The 19,581-nt window shown below is 32.1% G+C and overlaps 2 protein-coding genes across 3 annotated transcripts; both read left to right on the top strand.

Annotated features, from left to right (window-relative positions):
* Nucleotides 1–3,042: 3,042 nt before the first annotated feature.
* Nucleotides 3,043–4,575, top strand: LOC123904266 (cytochrome P450 89A2-like). The gene has a single exon (XM_045953951.1). The coding sequence runs from the start codon at nucleotides 3,043–3,045 to the stop codon at nucleotides 4,573–4,575; it is 1,533 nt and encodes a 510-aa protein (XP_045809907.1).
* A 4,024-nt stretch (nucleotides 4,576–8,599) lies between these two features.
* LOC123907561 (LRR receptor-like serine/threonine-protein kinase FEI 1) lies at nucleotides 8,600–18,614 on the top strand. 2 transcript variants are annotated; one of them, XM_045957877.1, is made up of 14 exons: nucleotides 8,601–8,825; nucleotides 10,480–10,707; nucleotides 11,082–11,211; nucleotides 11,889–11,960; nucleotides 12,043–12,114; nucleotides 12,413–12,484; nucleotides 12,796–12,867; nucleotides 12,979–13,050; nucleotides 13,926–14,008; nucleotides 14,750–14,917; nucleotides 15,173–15,505; nucleotides 16,064–16,309; nucleotides 16,846–16,979; nucleotides 17,937–18,614. In XM_045957877.1, the coding sequence occupies exons 2-14, from the start codon at nucleotides 10,611–10,613 to the stop codon at nucleotides 18,153–18,155; spliced, it is 1,770 nt and encodes a 589-aa protein (XP_045813833.1). In that variant the 5' UTR covers nucleotides 8,601–8,825; nucleotides 10,480–10,610; the 3' UTR covers nucleotides 18,156–18,614. The 2 variants fall into 2 exon arrangements, with proteins under 2 accessions (XP_045813832.1, XP_045813833.1); XM_045957876.1 differs by having other exon boundaries at nucleotides 8,600–8,825; nucleotides 12,796–13,050.
* Nucleotides 18,615–19,581: the final 967 nt, after the last annotated feature.

The following is a 19,581-nucleotide window of genomic DNA, read 5'->3' as shown; positions in this document are numbered from 1 at the left end:
TAAGCGGGATAAATGAAATTTAAGTGCTAGGTAATTTAGGTGGGTTAAAAGAATGAATTTAAAAAGTAATTTTTTATTTAAAATAGTGATCGAATGGTGTAAAGGATAAAGAATTATTTTTTTATTATTATCTATTTTTTTTACCACTTTAATTCACTTTAATAATTAAAAGAATTTAACATATAACATAGAATTTAACATAATTTCAATTCTCAATTGTTTGTCAGTCAAATTAGGGGATTTTGAACAGTTAGATTGATAAAATTCAAAATCTGCTGTAAATGTCGGTAGTTTTAGTTAAACTTCACGGTCCTTTCATAGAAACTAGGTTTCCGTTGACACTCGTATTACAATTTGTCTATGCATTAGGAGTCCGATTGTAAAAATTTTGATTCTCAATCGTTTGTCGGTACAATTAGGTGATATTGAACGGTCGGATTGATAAAATTTTAAATCTGCAATCAATGTCGATAGTTTTAGTCAAACTTCACGGCTCTTGCATAGAAACTAGGTTTCCGTCGACACTCATATTACAATCTATCTATGCATTCGGAGTACGATCGTAAATTTCCAATCCTCGATCGTTTTTCAGTCCAATTATGTGATATTGAACGGTCGAATTGATAAAATTTGAAATTCGCAGTCAATATCGGTAGTTTTAGTCAAATTCACGGCCCTTTCGTAGAAACTAAATTTCAATCGAAAATCTTATTACAATATGTCTATGCATTCGGAGTCCGATCGTAAAAAATTTATTTCTCAATCGTTTGTCAGTCCAATTTATGTGATTTTGAACGGTCAGATTGATAAAATTCAAAATCTGCAGTAAATATGGGTAGTTTTAGTCAGACTTGAAGACTCTTTCATTGAAACTAGGTTTTCATTGACACTCGTATTACAATCTGTCTATGCATTAGGAGTCCGATCGTAAAAATTCCGATTCTCAATCGTTAGTCAGTACAATTAGGTGATATTGAACGGTCGGATTGATAAAATTTGAAATCCGCTGTCAATGTCGGTAGTTTTGGTCAATCTTCACGACCCTTTCATAGAAACTATGTTTCTGTCGACACTCTTATTGCAATCTATTTATGCATTCAGATTGATAAAATCGTTTGTCAGTCCAATTAAGTAATATTAAACGTCGGATTGATAAAATTCAAAATTTGCAGTATATGTCGGTAGATTTTATTCAAACTTCACGGTCTTTTAACAGAAAATAGGTTTTCGATGACTTCCTAATTAAATTTATATAAATGATATTGACATTTAATTCAGAATAATTAAATCGCATAAACAATAAGCAATTACTCTTAATGCATACATTACATGATTAAAATCGACAAATATTATATATTAATTCTAACAGCACAAAGACATAAAAATATTTATATTTAAAGAGTGCATTGCTCAAAATAATGTACTCTTAGCCAACTGGTTAAGTGCTTCATGTAATTTCCCGCTGGTACCGTGTTCGAAACTCATTGTGGCCAAATCTTATTTGTTTTCTTTTTCATGGCTGTTTTAAAAAAAAATAATTTACAAAATGTCTTAAACGGGAATCGATCCCACGACCATGAGACGATGTGTATAGCGCACTAACCATTGGAACAGATGAATAACAGATGATATTATTTGCGTCACTTCGTATCTATACAAGAAGCACTTATAAAAATAGTATTAAATTAGTCATCATCTTCAACCTTCAGCCGGGTCATTTTAACCCGGTTTCAGCCCGCGAAACCCGAATGAAACCCGACGATTTCAAGCAATTTAAACGTCAAAAATTACAATTAATTACCCAGAAACATCATAGTAACCATTTACAATATGTTTATGATATTAATTTTGATTCAAATGAACTAAAACAAAATCTAAAATTAAAATTTTTAAAAACTTGAAAACGCAAGGCAGTTACTCGAACATCAGAAATTTCATTCTTTTCAGTCTACTGATTAATAATGAACTTAGATCTATTAATTTTGTAATTTTTTTAATGTTTTTTTCATGAAGATAACTCGAGTCAAGAGAAAAATCAGACCCGATCTAGCCACTACCTTCAACCATCTACACCATGAACTTCTTTTAATAAATTAGATCCGATCTGATGATGATGAAGAATTTTCTTTTTTATTTATTTGTGAACCTTATGTTGGAAGAAGAAAAGTTTTTTTTTTTTAATAGGAAGGGAAGAAGAAGTAATTTGTTTGGACTGAAAAAATGATGGAGTTGAAGATAAATGAGGTTGGGTGGTGAGAAAATAAGATGTTGATGAACGATGAAGTTGAAACGATGAAGTTGAAGAAATCACTTTGTTCAACAATGGCGGACGAAGAACAAACAAGGTTGGCTGGTGAGTGGGGAAATACAATGTTCAAGAACAATGAAGTTGAAGATATTGTGATTTGATTATTTGGGAATTATGATATGAATTATAATTAATAAAATAATATTAAGTTTTGGGTAATTTTGTAAGTTTTAATTTGGTAGGGACTTATTTGCAACATGAAGATGTATGGTAAGCCTTCTACACCATATAATCCTATGTGGCAATTGACTAATTCAACTATTTCATTAATTGGCCACAGTGGCGACTTCTTTCGATAAGTCAGTTTTTTGACTTCTTCCTAGAATTTTCCTTAGTACAAACTCTAAAAACCATGAACTTCATTAATTGAGGCAACTAAAACTCTTATTATAATATAAGTTACGATTATTATTTCACATCATACGGTTTAAAATTTACATTGTCAATGTCATGTATCAAACAATGATTAACGGACTTAACATAGTTGTTATGATATTTAAACAAGTTTTCAATAAATAGTTACATTAGTAACTACTAAACATTTAAACTATTCACATATATAACGGTGGCAAACGTAACATACATGTGAACTATATGTAACATTATAATTAAGAATATGTAACATTATAATTAAGAAATCAAGTGTGCTAAGGGAGGAATATAGAATAAAGAGTTTGGTTTTTATTATTACTACACAATAAAACTAACAAGAAAACTAAATAATAGAAAGGATCATGGGATTATGGCTCTATATTGTAGCAATTATTTCTCTATACATTTTTATTCATGCCCTTCTTAATGTAATATACAACAAAAAGTTACCGCCAAGCCCTCCAACCATACCTTTCATAGGTAACCTTTTTTGGCTTCTAAAGTCTTCAAAAAATTTTGCTGAACTTGAACCTGTGCTTCGTTCATTACGTTCTAAATATGGTGACATTGTTACCATTTTTATAGGTTCAAGACCTTCAATTTTTATTACATCCCATGAAGCTGCTCATAGAGCACTTGTTAAAAATGGTACAATTTTTGCTAGTCGTCCCTTAGCACTTGAAACAACCAAACTATTCTTCCCTAAACAACATTCCATTAGTACGTCCGCTTATGGTCCAATTTGGAGACTATTACGCCAAAATTTCATGCAAGCGACTCAACCTTCTCGGTTAAATTTATATTCACGTTGTCGTAAATGGGCATTGAATGTTCTCAAGAAAAATATTTTAGTTGATATTGAACTAGGAAACAAGACCATACCGATTGATGATTATTTTAATTTCACACTTTATACTTTATTTACGTACATGTGCTTGGGGGAGAAATTTGATAGAGAATGTGTTGAGAATATCCAGAGGGTACAACACTGTTTAATTCACAATTTCATTAGGTTCAATGTGTTGAATTTCGCACCGATATTGACTAGGATCATGTTTAGAGGATTATGGAGAGAGGTCTTGCAAATTCGTGAAAACCAAATGAATGTTTTTCTTCCTATAATAAAAGCGCGCCAAGAGAAAATAAAAAACAAGATTAATATCAGTGATGAAGACGAAGATAAGGAAGATTTTGAGGCATATGTTGATACCCTTTTCGATTTAAAACTCCCGGATAGTGGAAACAAACTAAACGATGAAGAGTTAGTGAGTTTGTGTTCCGAATTTTTGTTAGGTGGAACAGACACAACAGCTACCACGTTATTATGGACCATGGCTAATTTAGTAAAGAATCAAAACATTCAAGAGAAACTTTATGATGAAATTAAGGAAGTTGTGAAACACAATGAAGAAATTGAAGAGGAGCATTTGCAAAGGATGCCTTATTTGAAGGCTGTGGTGTTAGAAACATTTAGAAGACATCCACCAGGTCATTTTATATTGCCTAGGGCTGTTATACAAGAAACTATTATGGATGGTTATAAGATACCAAAAAATGCAATGATTAATTTTCCTGTGGCTGAATTAGGGTGGGATCCAAATGTTTGGGAGAATCCAATGGAGTTTAAGCCTGAAAGATTTTTGAATGGAGAGGATGTTAATTTTGATTTAAAAGGGTTTAAAGAGATTAAAATGATGCCATTTGGTGCTGGGAGGAGGGTATGTCCAGCAATTAATATTGCAATGCTTCATCTTGAGTACTTTGTGGCCAATTTGGTGAGGGATTTTAAATGGACAATTGAAGATGGAAATGAGGTTGACTTGAGTGAAAAACAAGCCTTCACTATTGTAATGAAGAATCCATTGAAGCCATGTTTGTCTCCAAGAATCGTTTGAAATGTTTGTCTTTTTAATTAATTAATTTTATAATTTTGCTTTAGGATTGTTAGGATGCTCTCTAATTTCAACCCTCGCTATTACATATAATTTTTTTAAAAAATGGAAAAAATAGTGTGTGGTGTTTTATTTTATTATACTTTGTGTTATTTTCTTAATAATTAATATTAGTTTGAATGTTTTAAATATTGTATTATATTTTGTGCAAAATTTATTGCACTTGTGGAATAATGTTAGGCTAAATTGCACTTCTGACCTTTTATTTTTACAAACTTAAAATTTTGGCCTCGTAATTTTTATAATAATACGTTTGACCCTAATTTTAACCCATTTCGTAAAAGATTGACTCCACTGGTTTTGACAAGTCAACGCACACGTGAACAGTGACTTGCGCGTTGCGTCAACTAGTCAATGCACATGTTTATAATAACTCATGTGAAGTTCATACTATAAAGAGGATCCAAATCCATCTAAAATACCCTTGATTTTAATAAATTCAATTTTTTTCTTTCCAAAATCACATACCCGAAATGATCAAATTGTTAAAGTTCAGAGAGAAACATAAAGTGACGGCTAGGGTTTCAATAATATTATAATAGCATTACTTAACAAAATAAGGATTACAAAATAATTTATAATAATTCCTAATGGACTACTAAACTACTAACATATAAAGCCCAATACTTAAAGCCCTAATAATATTATTATCTAACACTTCCCCTCAAACTCACGATGCATTATCAGATAATCATCGAGAGTTTGTCAAACAAAAAACGAAAATCAAACTACTCTAACTAAATATTTTATTTCTAATACTACCCCTCAAGCTAAAGCGTACTAAGCTTTGAGCTTGTTACAAATCAACCCGAAAATAAACTAAATTAACTAATAGCTTCAAATTCAACTTCTTCAGATTTCAGACTTCGAATTGTGAGTATTCCCTCACCGGATTCAATGTGAGTATTCCCTCACCGGATTCAATGTGAGTATTCCCTCACCGGATTCAAATTTCAAATTGTGAGTATTCCCTCACCGGATTCAATGTGAGTATTCCCTCACCGGATTCAATGTGAGTATTCCCTCACCGGATTCAATGTGAGTATTCCCTCACCGGATTCAATGTGAGTATTCCCTCACCGGATTCAAATTTCAAATTGTGAGTATTCCCTCACCAGACAGATTGTGAGCTTTCGCTCACCAGACAGATTGTGAGTACTATCTTAACTCACCGGACAGAACCAAACAAAAAACAGTCATGACAAAATAAACCAAATCAGAGAGTAACAAACTAAACTAAAGGAAGCATAACCAAACGAAACACAAGCAAACCAACACCACCATAGACCAAACATCAAATTGCCGTGGAAAAACAAAAACCATATCTTAATTACGGTGGCACTAGAAGGCAATAGCAACAATAGGACAAGAAAAGCCAATCAATGCTCCCACCAAAACAAATTTTCAAGACTTTCTAATTTCTTATAGAATTCAAAAAGTGTAACTGATCACACATAACCTACCTTATCAAAATAGTATTGATATCAAACACGTGATGTGGAAAACTGATCGAGTATCACAAAATCGGACCGCTCAATTAGAAACAAATAATCAACAAAAGACTCGACCAAGAGAACTGAGATGCAATTTAACAAATTAAACAGAGGCAATCAAAACAGAATAACCCAACGATTTGCAGACAACTACTGATACGACAATCAACAAACTCAAAAATCCACAACTCGATTACGATTTCGTTCCCAAATTTTTGAGAACTAGACAGCGGAAGCAAACAGGTGGTTCAAGGCGGATCGAAACAAGTTCTAGATATCATGTTAAAGTTCAGAGAGAAACATAAAGTGACGGCTAGGGTTTCAATAATATTATAATAGCATTACTTAACAAAATAAGGATTACAAAATAATTTATAATAATTCCTAATGGACTACTAAACTACTAACATATAAAGCCCAATACTTAAAGCCCTAATAATATTATTATCTAACACAAATATCTTAAGAAAACAAAGTAAGTTTGTAAAATTCAGGGTGTTGTAAATTTCAAAAAAATTCGCATGAATATTTCAAACTAATGTTTTGAATTTCAAATTTTTTGATATAAATATTCATATTTAATGTTTTGAATTTTTGATATGCGTTTCCAAAAATATGTTGGTATGAAAATTCAACCCAAAAAATTTAAAACAAGACATCTGATTAGAGGTGGGAACAGGCCAGGCCGGCCTACCGGGCCTTAAGGCCCAGCCTACACAGGCTCAGGCCAGGCCAGCCTATTTCTTTAAATAGAGCAGGCCAAGGCTTTTTTATAAGCCTATTTAGCTAAAAAGGCCAGGTCGCAGGCCATTAAAAAAGCCTTTTAGGCCTATTAGGCCAGCCTATTTAACTTAATATGAATGATATTTTTACTAAGATTATAATTTATATATTAAAATTTGTACTTTGGTTAAATTATAAATCTATTAACTTTTTAAGTAGTTTAAATTTATTAATCTACATTCGTTTTTAACATATATAAATGTATTATTATAAACTAGAATTAAAATATGATGACATATATAGTCAAAATTTCTAAAATATAATGTTAAATATCAAAAGGAACATTGGTTTATTCGTTCATAAGTATATTTAAAAAAAATATAATTATTTATTTAAATATGTTCATATGAAATAGGCTTTTAAACAGGCCAACGGGCCACATCAGGCTTTCAAAAGACCAGGCTCAGGCCTAAAAATTAGGCCTATGATAGGCCACAGGCCAGGCTCAGGCCTTAGATTTTTTGACAGGCCAGGCCCAAGCTTGGCAAAGCCTAGCTCGGCCTAGCCTATTCCCACCTCTACATCTGATATGCATATTCAAACATGATCTTTCAAAATTCAAAATATTTGGATATTTTAGCACACTCAATGACTCAACTTTTTTTTTTGTTCAGATGTTATTTTATTAAATTGGATGTTGCAAATTTTCTTATGTAATAAAATAAGTCAATTCACTCTTACAATGCATATTATTCATATATTTTTATGACATGATTAAAGTCTACCTGTCTTTTTTAAAGTGTCGTTGAAATAGTAATACCAAATTAACGAAATGTATTTTCTTTTGCACATTTTCTTCCGAATATACCTTTATTTTAATCCACCAATAAATTCATATTTTTTTACACATTTTTTCTTTACAATAAATTTAATATGTTATGTACGGAAAAAAAAAATTCAAATATATAGCATTAATTAGTTTTATTAAAAAAGATAAGAGTAATGACAAAGAATATACTTGACAAATCGTACCATTAAAATACCAAAACCACAGTTAAATAAAAATACTAAATCCACAATCAAACAACACTAAAAAAAGAAGAGAGGGAGTCTTAATATTATTATATGTTGTGCTGATATTATTAGAATGAACATTTTCAACCAGGTTAAAAATATAGACCTTACAGCTATGTGTGATTTTTTAGCGTGATTACCACTTCTATGGACAGAAATTTTGGTCCCTTTATTTTTTTCACTCGCAAAATTGGTTTCCCATTTTAAAATAAGTCAATTTTGATCATCCATTAGATTTTTGTACTTAAAAATGTTGATTTAACATATTTTAAATTATGCGTAAAAAAATATTTTGAATTACACTAATATAGAATCATTCAAGTAAATTAATTATTTATATTTTATGAATTAAATTACAAAAATAAATAATTTTTAAAATTAAAATTCTTAATAAATTTTATTATAATTTGATGACATTTAATCATTCAATATTATTAAATTGCATATCTCATTATTTAAATTATCTTGATTCACAATAATTTAAGTACAAAACATAGAGAGGAAGAAGAATTGTTGTACTGTACGCAATGTAGTAATGTAGTCACTCACTCACTCACTATAGGCGTCAATTAGTGTGAGCTGTAAACGGGTTTGAAAGGCGTCGGTTGCACGTGCGATATGTCGATGTTCTCACGTGCGAAACAGCTTATAACTCTTAATTAATCTCATTTTTTCAACTTTAATTCTCAAAAACAGCATATTCTTAGTTCACACACGCTTACACTCACACACTCGCACTCACTCTTTCGACTCAAATCTCAGAAACAACACACAAAGTAGCGAGTGGATGATACTTATATAGATAGTGATAACGGTGGTTTTAACTTCTTCTAGATTCTTCTTCCTTTTCATTTCTAACTGCATTTCTCAAATCTCAGATCGAAAATCAAGGTTATCATCAAGGTCAGTATATGCATGATTGCATTCTCTCTCTCTCTATGATTCTTCGATTTTGCTTAATTCACTATCGCTGTTTGTGAAATTGAAGTTTATGATTAGTTAATCTGGATTTGATTTTTGTGCATTTGCTTTTGATTTGAAATGCTGAGATTCTTTTATAGTTTAGATGAGATGATGTGAATTGTGAACTGAAGTGAAGTTCTTATGATGCTAGGTTCAGTTTGGATTAGAAATAGAAAGTGCTTTTGTTTTTGAGCTGAAAATTTTGGAAAATAGGTGTTGTATAGATGAAATATCTTGGAGATTTGTTTATAGAGAATAGTTGACTGTGCATCCTTAATTCTTAGTGGTAGTTGTAGTTTTATTTTACAGTCTGTTTGGATTAACTTATTTAAGATTATTTACTGGCGTAAGAAATTGTGAGATTATTTGGGAGAGCTTATGAAGAAAGCTAGTAATATGTTCATAAATTGATATTAGCTTATTTTTATAAGCTTTTCATGATAGCTTATGAAAACAGCTTATAGTTTATATGAATACAGTTGAGAGATTTGTTCTTAGCGAATGGTTGATTGTACCGTCTTAGTCATCGTCTTAGGACCTGTTTGGATTGACTTATTATATAGTGACATAAAAACTTGTTAGACAGTTTGAGTGAGCTTATGAAAACAACTTATGTCCATAAATACTTGTTAGTCGTCGTCTTGGGACCTGTTTGGATCGACTTTGAGCTTTTATAGTGATATAAATACTTGTTAGCGGTTTGAGAGAGCTTATGGATATAACGTATGACCATAAATATTTGTTAGACTTAGATGGTTTGAGAGAGCTTATATGCTGACATAAATACTTGTTTTCTTTTGATTTGAATATCCGAGCTTCTCTTTAGTTTACATGATGTGAATTTGTGAAGTTCTTATAGTTGTTTACTTAGGTTCAGTTTGGATTAGTTTCTCTAGCTTACAAGTGCTTTTTATTTTAATTAAAATTTTGTGCTACTTTTTTTAATTTCTTTGTCAGGTAAAAACTAAAAAGTGCTTTTGTGTTTGAGCTGAAATTTTGGAAAAGCAGTGTTGCGTAGATGAAATAACTTGGACATTCGTTCGTAGCGAATGATTGATTGTGCATCCTTACTTCTTAGTCATAGTGTTGGGGTCTGTTTGGATTGGCATATTTAAACTTATCTACTGGCAAAAGCAATTGTGAAATTATTTGGGAGAGCTTATGAAAAAAGTTGATGATGTGTCACAAACTGTTATCAACTTATTTCTATAAGCTCTTCATTATAGCTTATGAAATAAGCTTATAGTTCATATGAATACCGTTTAACATTTTTTTTTATCTTTTGTTATAGAAATAGCTTGTACATAAGTACTTATATAGGAATCAGTATAACTTCTTGCTGTAGTCCAGCTGTTTATCAAAACAGGAATATACAACTTTTCTCAAGTTTTTATTTACTTGGTTAGGTGGTGTGTGTGTAACTGTTAACCGTTGGTTTGGAAGTGTTTTCAAATTGCTTTTGAAATGAAATCACCGATGTGTAACTGTCATAATAACTTTTGGTTCTTGTGTGGTGTATTTTTAATTTGATAAATTTGTCATAATGAAGGTTCTTGTATGGTTGAATCTCAGTTTAGTTGTTTTGATGTTGCAGGCAGTGTCTACGTTCATCTGCACTGCTGATGTATATACCAACAAGATAATTACATGGTGGAGAGATACAACTTAGATACTTTTGTCTCAGATGAATTTTACTAGCTCTACTATTCTCGAAACACTGTTGCTATGGGCATTTGTCTGATAAAAGGCCAATGGCTGTGGCTTCTGTATGTTTTGCTGATACATATTGTAATTAATAACATTGAAGCGATCAGTCCTGATGGTATGATACTGATATATGATATAAGGCTGATTCTGATTTGATCACATTTCATATTTACATGATACTGAGCAAAATTTGGCTGTACTTTTTTTATCACGAACACTTTTATTATACATAAAAAGTTGATATTTGTGATGTCCTGGGTTTGACTTAAGTTGTTGCTAAACTAGACTACTATTTTTATTTTCGGTTATTCCTCTATAACAAATGTGTTGAAATAAGGCAAAACTTCACAAATTCTAGTAGCAGTATTCTTATTTGTGTTTGTTCTCGAACGGATCTGAAGTTTAAAATAAAATCTAACTAATTTCACGATGTAGACTCCTTTTCTCTTGCATAGTCATATTGATTGTTGTATTTTATCACTTTTATAGGCGAGGCACTTATCAACTTCAGGACAGCAATTACTAGCGATATCCTGTTACAATGGAGGCCTGAGGATCCTGACCCATGTAAATGGAAAGGAGTGAAATGTGATCCAAAAACCAAGAGAGTGACACATCTGTGAGTTTTTACACTAGACATTTCTTGTCTTTCACTTCCTATAAGAATCTTTTTTTCATTTTTGGAGATAAAAGCATTTCATACATTATTTTGTTTTGATTGATTGGTGTAATTTGTCAAATGGATTATGTTTTGGGTAGATGAACTATATCATGTTAGTCTCTTGTATTTATAAGTGTGCATAAGCATAGTTTTATGAAGCTTCATGGGAATATTTTCAACCATGTCCGGAACATTTAGGTTCTGATTTTGACTTAAAATTCTGTAAACAAATGTCATCTAGTTTTTGGAGCTAGTGCTGATGGTAAATTCAACATTATACAATTTCCCTTCTCATTTTCTAACTGCTCTAGTCTATGATTATTTTGATAACATTCTGACAGACTTCAAATTTCTTCCACCCTAGTGAGTTCACCAATTTTTAAATCTCTGTTTTAGTGTTCCCATATTTTGTTTTACGGGTTTTGTGTTGGAGTAGTCTTTTAATCAATGCAGGATAAGATATAATTTTTTTCTATATGCAAATATCCTTGAAACATTGCATCTGAGCGATACTTTGGTTACAAGATTTCTGAATTTTAGGAAAAAATACTCCATATCAAGATATAACAGGAGATTTGCTGGAAATTATATCTGGGGTTCTTTATCTAACTTTGCTTTCGTTGGTGTTATTGTAGGATTCTGTCATCCCATAATTTAATTGGGACTTTATCACCTGACCTTGGGAAGTTAGAGCATCTGAAAGTTATGTATGTGCTTTTAAAATTTTGATTGCATATATCTTTTGGAGTAATTACTTATGTAATGACAATGTTAATGTATATGTTGCAGTGATCTTCATTACAACAACCTCTATGGGATGATTCCACCAGAATTGGGAAATTGCACTGAATTACAGGGAATGTATGCATTAACTTTGGTCCACTTACCCAGTTCTGATCCCCCCCCCCCCCCCTCATTTATCTTGGTTTATGATATTAAGCTAATGTAATTTAACTATTTAATATCACATTTATTAACTTTAATATTATGCATGTACATATTCAAATGGCTTGTTACACTTATGTTCAATCTATTTCACATACTGCACAGCCATGGACAATGTCAATATGCTCTTATACTCTTCATATTGATTTAGAGCATTATGTTATGTTTCAAAGTTATTGCTACTCGGTAGTAACTGTTAGTTTGGGTTGTCCAGCTTTTTACAGCGTAATTACATTGTTGGAATGATTCCAAGTGAAACAGGAAATCTCTCGCAGCTTCAAGATTTGTGAGTTTCTATTTTAGTTTATGCTTCTCTTATTATTTATATTTAATCATTTATGTGCGGTTCAAAAACGAAACATTGTAGCATGGGCTCATTCTGTTTCATTTCAGGAATAAACGTTGTAAGAGAAATGGAGGAAATAAAAATGAATATGAGATATTTTATCTGGTGTTTATGCCTGAGTTGTGTGTATATTCATGCAAGCACACATGTCCTTTAATTTAGATAAGAGCACGGTGTTCAGTAATTTGGTTATTTAGTTAAGTTTGCAATTACAGATATTTTATTCATCTACATGTCTCCCTATTTTACAGGGATATATCAGACAATCTTCTTACCGGGAATATTCCAGCGTCAATTGGAAAGTTGTATAATCTAAAAAACTTGTATGTAGACTTTGTCTGCTATGATTGTTCTTTCTTTACGCTCAATTTTGTTAATTTGCTATTTTTCACATGCATCTTTCTAATAGTTTTGTCATGTTTGATACTTTGCAGCAATGTATCAACCAATTATCTGGTTGGACAAATACCTTCTGATGGTGTCCTTGCCAACTTTACTGGAAGCTCGTAAGTGTGACTTTTTTATTTATTGATGTTGAAATGGAAAAAGATAAAGAGTACAAGAGGCATATGGTGAAAACCGTGTGTTAGAGCATCACGGATATTCTATTATATATATTAAGATTTAAGAGCATTAATTACAAAAGGAATATTTACTATGGAATATGCTATGCTAAGAATACTCTAGAATATATTTACAATAATATTAAATATCAACACTCCCCCTCAAGCTAGAGCATATAAGTCAAATGCACTAAGCTTGCCACATATGTAGTTGATTCTAGGACCTCACACTCCTTTATTGAATGACTTTTTCTCTGCATCACCCCCTCCGAAAAAAAAAACAAAACATTAACACCTATTTCTCCTATACCTACTTTGTTGCCTCTACACATTTTAGTGGTGATGTGCTATTTTAACTTGCTCATAACTCAAATGCTTATTAAACCGCTGCATTAATGCACACAATTTTGTTTGTAAAGAGTTAAAAGAATAAAGGCATGCATATTTTCTGCAAGCATTCTGCCTTTTCTTTCCCGTTCCCCTTCTTTAGAAATACTGTATGTTATTTGATATTTGGTGTACTTTTATGTGGAAATTCGTCTTAGTTTTGATATTCTAAAGACTAGCTGTTACATGTTTCACGTAGATATCTGTAGGCTTAAATTAATACTGAATCTAACCACGTATTAACTCCTATGTTGTTGAGATTTTTATAGATATACTAAGTCATAGGATGAATCACATCAATAGTTGTGTTATGTTTATATTTTTACCTTGCTGATCAATAATATTAGATTGTCCTGATGAAGTAGTCTGTCTCTGAGGAATCAAATCTATTTTTCTATAATGATTAATGAGACAAATATGTCTTGTTGCAGGTTTGCTGGAAACCCAGGTTTGTGTGGAGTGCAAATCGATTCAAGATGTAAAAATGATGGTTTGCCTGGGAAAATATCTTCTGGTAGAGCTGCATGATTTTCCTTAATCCTTCATTTAGCCTCATACCAAGCTTGCTCTATTTTTTGTTTCTGTTTCTTTGTTTAATGATGTATTGCCTTTTCATATAAAATACCTTTACTGGCTTAATTTTTTTGAGAAAAGGTGGTAATTTGACTACTTAGTCGGTTTTAGATGAAGCTAAAATGATAAGGTCATATGAAGGTCTACTTCATTTTAGATGAAACATTTCTTTTTGAGGCCATAATGGCGGTACCATGAGGCATTTTAGTAATATCTCTATCCTGGACCTATATTCTTTTCTAATAAAATGAAGCTAAAGCTTTTCTTTTTGAGGGTGTAATGGTGGTACCATGGGGCTTTTTAATAATACCTATATTCTGGACCTATGTTGTCTCCCAATTGAGTATAAGGTAGAGTCACTTATCCTGAACCTATTTAGTACCTATATTACTAATTTGATAAAAAGAATTTTTTTTACTAGTGTGTTAGAAGAGCTAAGGAAGATAAATTATCCTCCTAAATCAATCAACAGAAAAATAAAAGTTTAAAATTTAAGTATACGTTAATTCTGTATAAATTGATAAAGGTTATGGTATTTTCCTGACTTTTGATATGTTGGCACATCCTTGTTTGGACCTCAACAACTTTTTGTTTTCCCGACTATAGTTTTTACAGTATAGTAGTCACTTGGATCACGTTGTCATCATTTCATTTTGACTTTTCATTGTTTTACTTCTTATAGACCAATATCAAAATGGAAAGAAGAATAATTCTGGCCGACTTCTCATCAGTGCATCAGCAACTGTGGGTGCACTACTTTTGGTGGCACTTATGTGCTTCTGGGGTTGTTTTCTTTACAAAAAGTTTGGTAAAAATGATAGAGTAAGTCTTGCAATGGATGTTGGTCCAGGTACGCTCCTTATCTTTCTGTGGCTGGCTCTTAGAGCTGTTTCAGCTAGCTTTTTCTACTTATGTGTTAGCAGATATAGTGAGAGTTAGTTTAGCTTCTGCACACATAACTGATTTTCTAATCAATGAAATTTTACTACCACTTTCTCTGAATTCTAATATTATGCATTGGAAAACCTTTTGTTAGAATATAATTAAATATTTCTTTATATTCTCATGTCCTTGAAATTTAATTTCTCCAAATAATGTCTCGTAGGTGCCTCAATAGTTATGTTTCATGGAGACCTTCCATATTCTTCGAAAGACATTATTAAGAAACTAGAGACTTTGAATGAGGAACACATAATAGGAGTAGGGGGATTTGGAACTGTTTACAAGCTTGCAATGGATGATGGGAATGTATTTGCGTTGAAAAGGATTGTAAAGTTGAATGAGGGCTTTGATCGTTTTTTTGAGAGGGAGCTTGCAATTCTTGGTAGCATCAAGCATCGTTATTTAGTTAATTTACGTGGATATTGCAATTCACCTACATCAAAGTTGTTAATATATGACTACCTACCTGGTGGTAGTCTTGATGAAGTTCTTCATGGTATGATCTTTATTTGAATACTTACAATATATATTTCCATTATCATATTAATATATGAAGCAGCTAAAACTGTATTATTGGGTATAAGTTTGAGACTTTAGGGAGGACATGTGGTGATTAGAAAGTCAAACACTTACATGTGGTAGTCATTATCTACTTCTTATAACAAACCAAACTCCTGATTAAGAATCCTTTGTAACTCTCTCAAAATAGGTCACGGAAAAAATATGTATGGTTATCTTTTGTGCATTAACTGCATTTATTATTAAACATTTTCCATAGAAGCTGAGCATATGAATATTTGATGCTTTTTGGATATGTGATACCGATTCAACCAGCAATTGTTGTTAGTTAACATTTGATGCGTCAAGATTAGGCTACAATTCTTCTATCTGTTTGGGTTCTGATTCTATTATGCTTTAGTTATTTGATTGTTGAATATAGCATTTTTATTTATTTTACACTATTTGATGCCAATTCAATCAGCATTGAAGCTAGTATAGCATCTCTGCTTAAATCTTGTTTGGGGAATAATGATGTTTGTGATGTACTGCACAGAAAGATCTGAGCAACTAGACTGGGATTCACGGTTGAATATAATCATGGGAGCTGCAAAAGGGCTTGCTTACTTGCACCACGATTGTTCCCCCAGGATCGTACACCGAGACATAAAATCAAGCAATATTTTGCTCGATGGAAAATTGGATGCTCGGGTTTCTGATTTCGGACTTGCCAAACTTCTGGAGGATAACGAATCTCACATCACTACAATTGTTGCTGGAACATTCGGTTATCTAGCTCCAGGTAGGCAATAATGATATTCATCCGATGGATAGTTGTCTGGAGCATGAATAATGGTATTTAGCACTCGAACTATAAATGAGGGTCTCTTGTTGTTGAGGGTATCTATAACTAGTTACTAGGTGGTCTCATGTTGCATGGATGTTTATCTGCTTGTGTCTTGTTTTGATTTTTTTCACATGAAATATCCTTGTGAAATGATACTAGATTTAATTTTGAAAGAGAGTAAATGCAACAGTGTTTGTCTTTTTTCTTCTGGCCTTTAAATGGAAAGAGAAACAGAGGACTGCTGTTGCCAAACCAACCAACACGAAGAAAATGACCGAGTACGATAAAAACCTTTAATATTCTTTCTTAAAGTAGCTGTTAAAAATCAGCGTGTTAAGCAGCTTCACAATTTCGTGACATCAAAAGGGCTGATTATGTTCGGGGTGCACACAAATATGTTTTTTTTTTTGCACACAAATATGATTTTTGTTAGACTGTTAGTTTCGCATTTACCTACATATTTTTGAGGAAGCTTCTACACTCCATTGCAGAGTATATGCAAAGTGGCAGAGCAACCGAGAAGACTGATGTCTATAGTTTTGGGGTGTTGACACTTGAAGTGCTTAGTGGAAAACGGCCAACAGATGCATCATTCATTGAAAAGGGTCTCAATATTGTTGGTTGGGTATGTGATGCACGTTAATATTAGTTTTTTATTTTATTTTTATATATGGGTCATGCAAGGACACTTGTTAGCATTTTCCTTTTTATATAAATAATATTAGTTTTTTTAAGACTCGGTATCGGGCAATAACAATAATAATAATAATAATAATAATAATAATAATAATAATAATAATAATAATAATAATAATAATAATAATAGATTTGAGTGCAAGTTATTAAATACTTTCTATTTCTTTTAAAAACTAAAATTTTGTTTTTGTTTTTAAACATTAATGCTCACTGAAGTAGCTTCTGATGATTTGGGATACATGTGATATTTAATTTTTATGTAATTATATTTCCTATAGCTTTATTTGTGATAATATATAATTACAATCCTAATCAATAGTTATGAAACATTTTCTTACATATTTTTCTTTCAAAATTAAAGTTATGAAACATTTTACCCTTTAAATACATCTCAAAAAAATTTAGTTTCTTCACCAGAAAAAACAACTCATAATTTTAGTTTAGAGCAGCTAAATCTTTAAGAATACATCACCGTCTGTTATAAAATGGGTTTCTCTATGGTTACCACTACATTTAGCATGACCTGAGTGTGCTTGGGTGTTGATTATATCATTTAAGTAGGTGAACAGAAACTTGTTATCATCTTGTAGTTCATGTACCTTGTTATGCGATTACAAGGGGAGGTAATCTTTAAAGTGCATCTCTTAGTTTAGTTTAGAGGAGCTGAATCCTTAACAATCATTATAAAATGGGTTTCCTTATGGTTACCACTACAATTAATATGAACTAGTGTGATTGTGTTAATTATATTATTTAAGTAGGTGAAATAACCAAAATTTGTTATCATATTTCTAGTACATGTTCCTTTATTTAAGTTGGTAATCTTAGTTGCTATTTTAAAAGGGAATGAGCTCCATTCTAATGCCATAATTTGCCATCGATGCAGTTGAATTTTCTTATTACTGAAAATAGGCCGAGGGATATTGTCGACCCACTATGCGACGGGGTGCAGGTGGAGAGCCTTGATGCGTTGCTCTCTATGGCTATTCAATGTGTTTCCTCAAGTCCAGAGGATCGACCGACTATGCACCGAGTGGTCCAGTTGCTTGAATCAGAGATTGTAACTCCATGCCCAAGTGACTTCTATGACTCGAGCTCTGATTAGAAAGCTCTTGAAGACAAATTAACCGTATGTTGTGTTTGCATCCGTGTTGCTGCAAATTACTTGCGAGTCAGAAGTGATGAAACCGGTTAAGAATCTGCATGCAACTTTTCATCTCAAAATTGCATTCGTTCAAAAAGTAAGAGTATGATGGAAGATGTTCTTCATTAGACCACTTCACGACAGGTGTTGCTATTCCACGGATATCATCATTCAACATTATTGTGATGGAGTTGCATGTTATATTTCATATTTGATCGTGGTTCCCCCTTCCACTTGTGTTTTCCCCCTCCTTTTGTCAGCATTTGTAATCTTAGTCATATTGTTCACTCCAATTTAAGTGTATATGAATATGTATAATCTCAGAAATTCCACTTTTGCAAGTGATTCTTGTTATTTATTTTTTGTAACATATGTTTCCATAAAAGAATCCATCTAATGAAGGTGGTTGTCAGCTTCTCACATCTGAGCTTCCTTGTTTTAGTGCAATATTTACCTGTTTGGGAGTAGGAAAGATCCCTGTCGAATAACGAACAGAGCAGGTTCTGTCACCACCATCATAGTTGCATCTTCAGCTAGCTAAGTTCTGATGCAAGATAATGTCCGGACGATATATTTACATGCGTTAGGGCTACCATTTAATCAGCAGGTTATTGTGCGAAAACCATTTATTTCTCTTGCATAAAAGAATTGTGTGAAAAGTGAAAACCATAAGCAACATTGTTAATTTGATCATGAGTAGAATCAATAATAGTAAAACATGGTAAATGATATAAATACCAATGAAGTTTAAGGTCACCAATGAAAGCAAACACTCCATCTCTTTAAAACCTCGTCTTATGAAAGAAAAAAAAAAAAAAGGGAATCTGTACTTGAAAGATCAATACTCACCTTCAACTCATTTTGTTCAAGATACCTCGTCATTCGTCAAAATGTGAATGACATTAGTTTTTCCGAACTCAAGTGCGAAGCAATTGAGTACACACCAGAAATTCAATGCGGGGAGCGAAATTAGATTGCAAAAAGTGGTGCGTAAAAAGTCTACAAGCATCAAACCAGTCTAAAGATATCAATATTTGGCGTCAAGATTGACCGTATGGAGCATGTGATTTTCATGATTTCTTCCTCTTTTTTTTTTTTTCAATAAATGATTTTCATGATTTCTATTCCAACATTAACAAGGACAATGTTAGTAAAAATATAGATCTACCAAATAAAATAAAGTAACAAGGACAATGAATGATTGTCGGTGGGTGAAAATAAGCACGAATAAGGAGCAGCTTCTCATAGGTTTACAAATAAGTGGACCAAATAGTTATTGAAATGTAAGAGTACGTGACTGTAGAGAGAAAACATAAATGCATAAATAAAAGCTTCCTTTTGGACTATGGAGTATTATGACTGACGATAAACTATACCAAGAAAATCT

Source organism: Trifolium pratense, linkage group LG2 (assembly GCF_020283565.1).
Source record: "Trifolium pratense cultivar HEN17-A07 linkage group LG2, ARS_RC_1.1, whole genome shotgun sequence".
Taxonomy (NCBI): Eukaryota; Viridiplantae; Streptophyta; class Magnoliopsida; order Fabales; family Fabaceae; genus Trifolium; species Trifolium pratense.
The sequence above is the reverse complement of the archived record's forward strand: the minus strand, read 5'-3'. Positions and strand labels throughout refer to the sequence as shown.

Excerpts from the sequence above, each read along its gene's own strand:
- LOC123904266 (XM_045953951.1), top strand. The coding sequence starts at position 3,043 with ATGGGATTATGGCTCTATATTGTAGCAATTATTTCTCTATACATTTTT.
- LOC123907561 (XM_045957876.1), top strand. The coding sequence starts at position 10,611 with ATGGGCATTTGTCTGATAAAAGGCCAATGGCTGTGGCTTCTGTATGTT. Across the intron at positions 12,115-12,412 it reads TGCACTGAATTACAGGGAAT|CTTTTTACAGCGTAATTACA; the intron begins GTATGCATTAAC and ends TGGGTTGTCCAG. Across the intron at positions 15,506-16,063 it reads TCTTGATGAAGTTCTTCATG|AAAGATCTGAGCAACTAGAC; the intron begins GTATGATCTTTA and ends TGTACTGCACAG.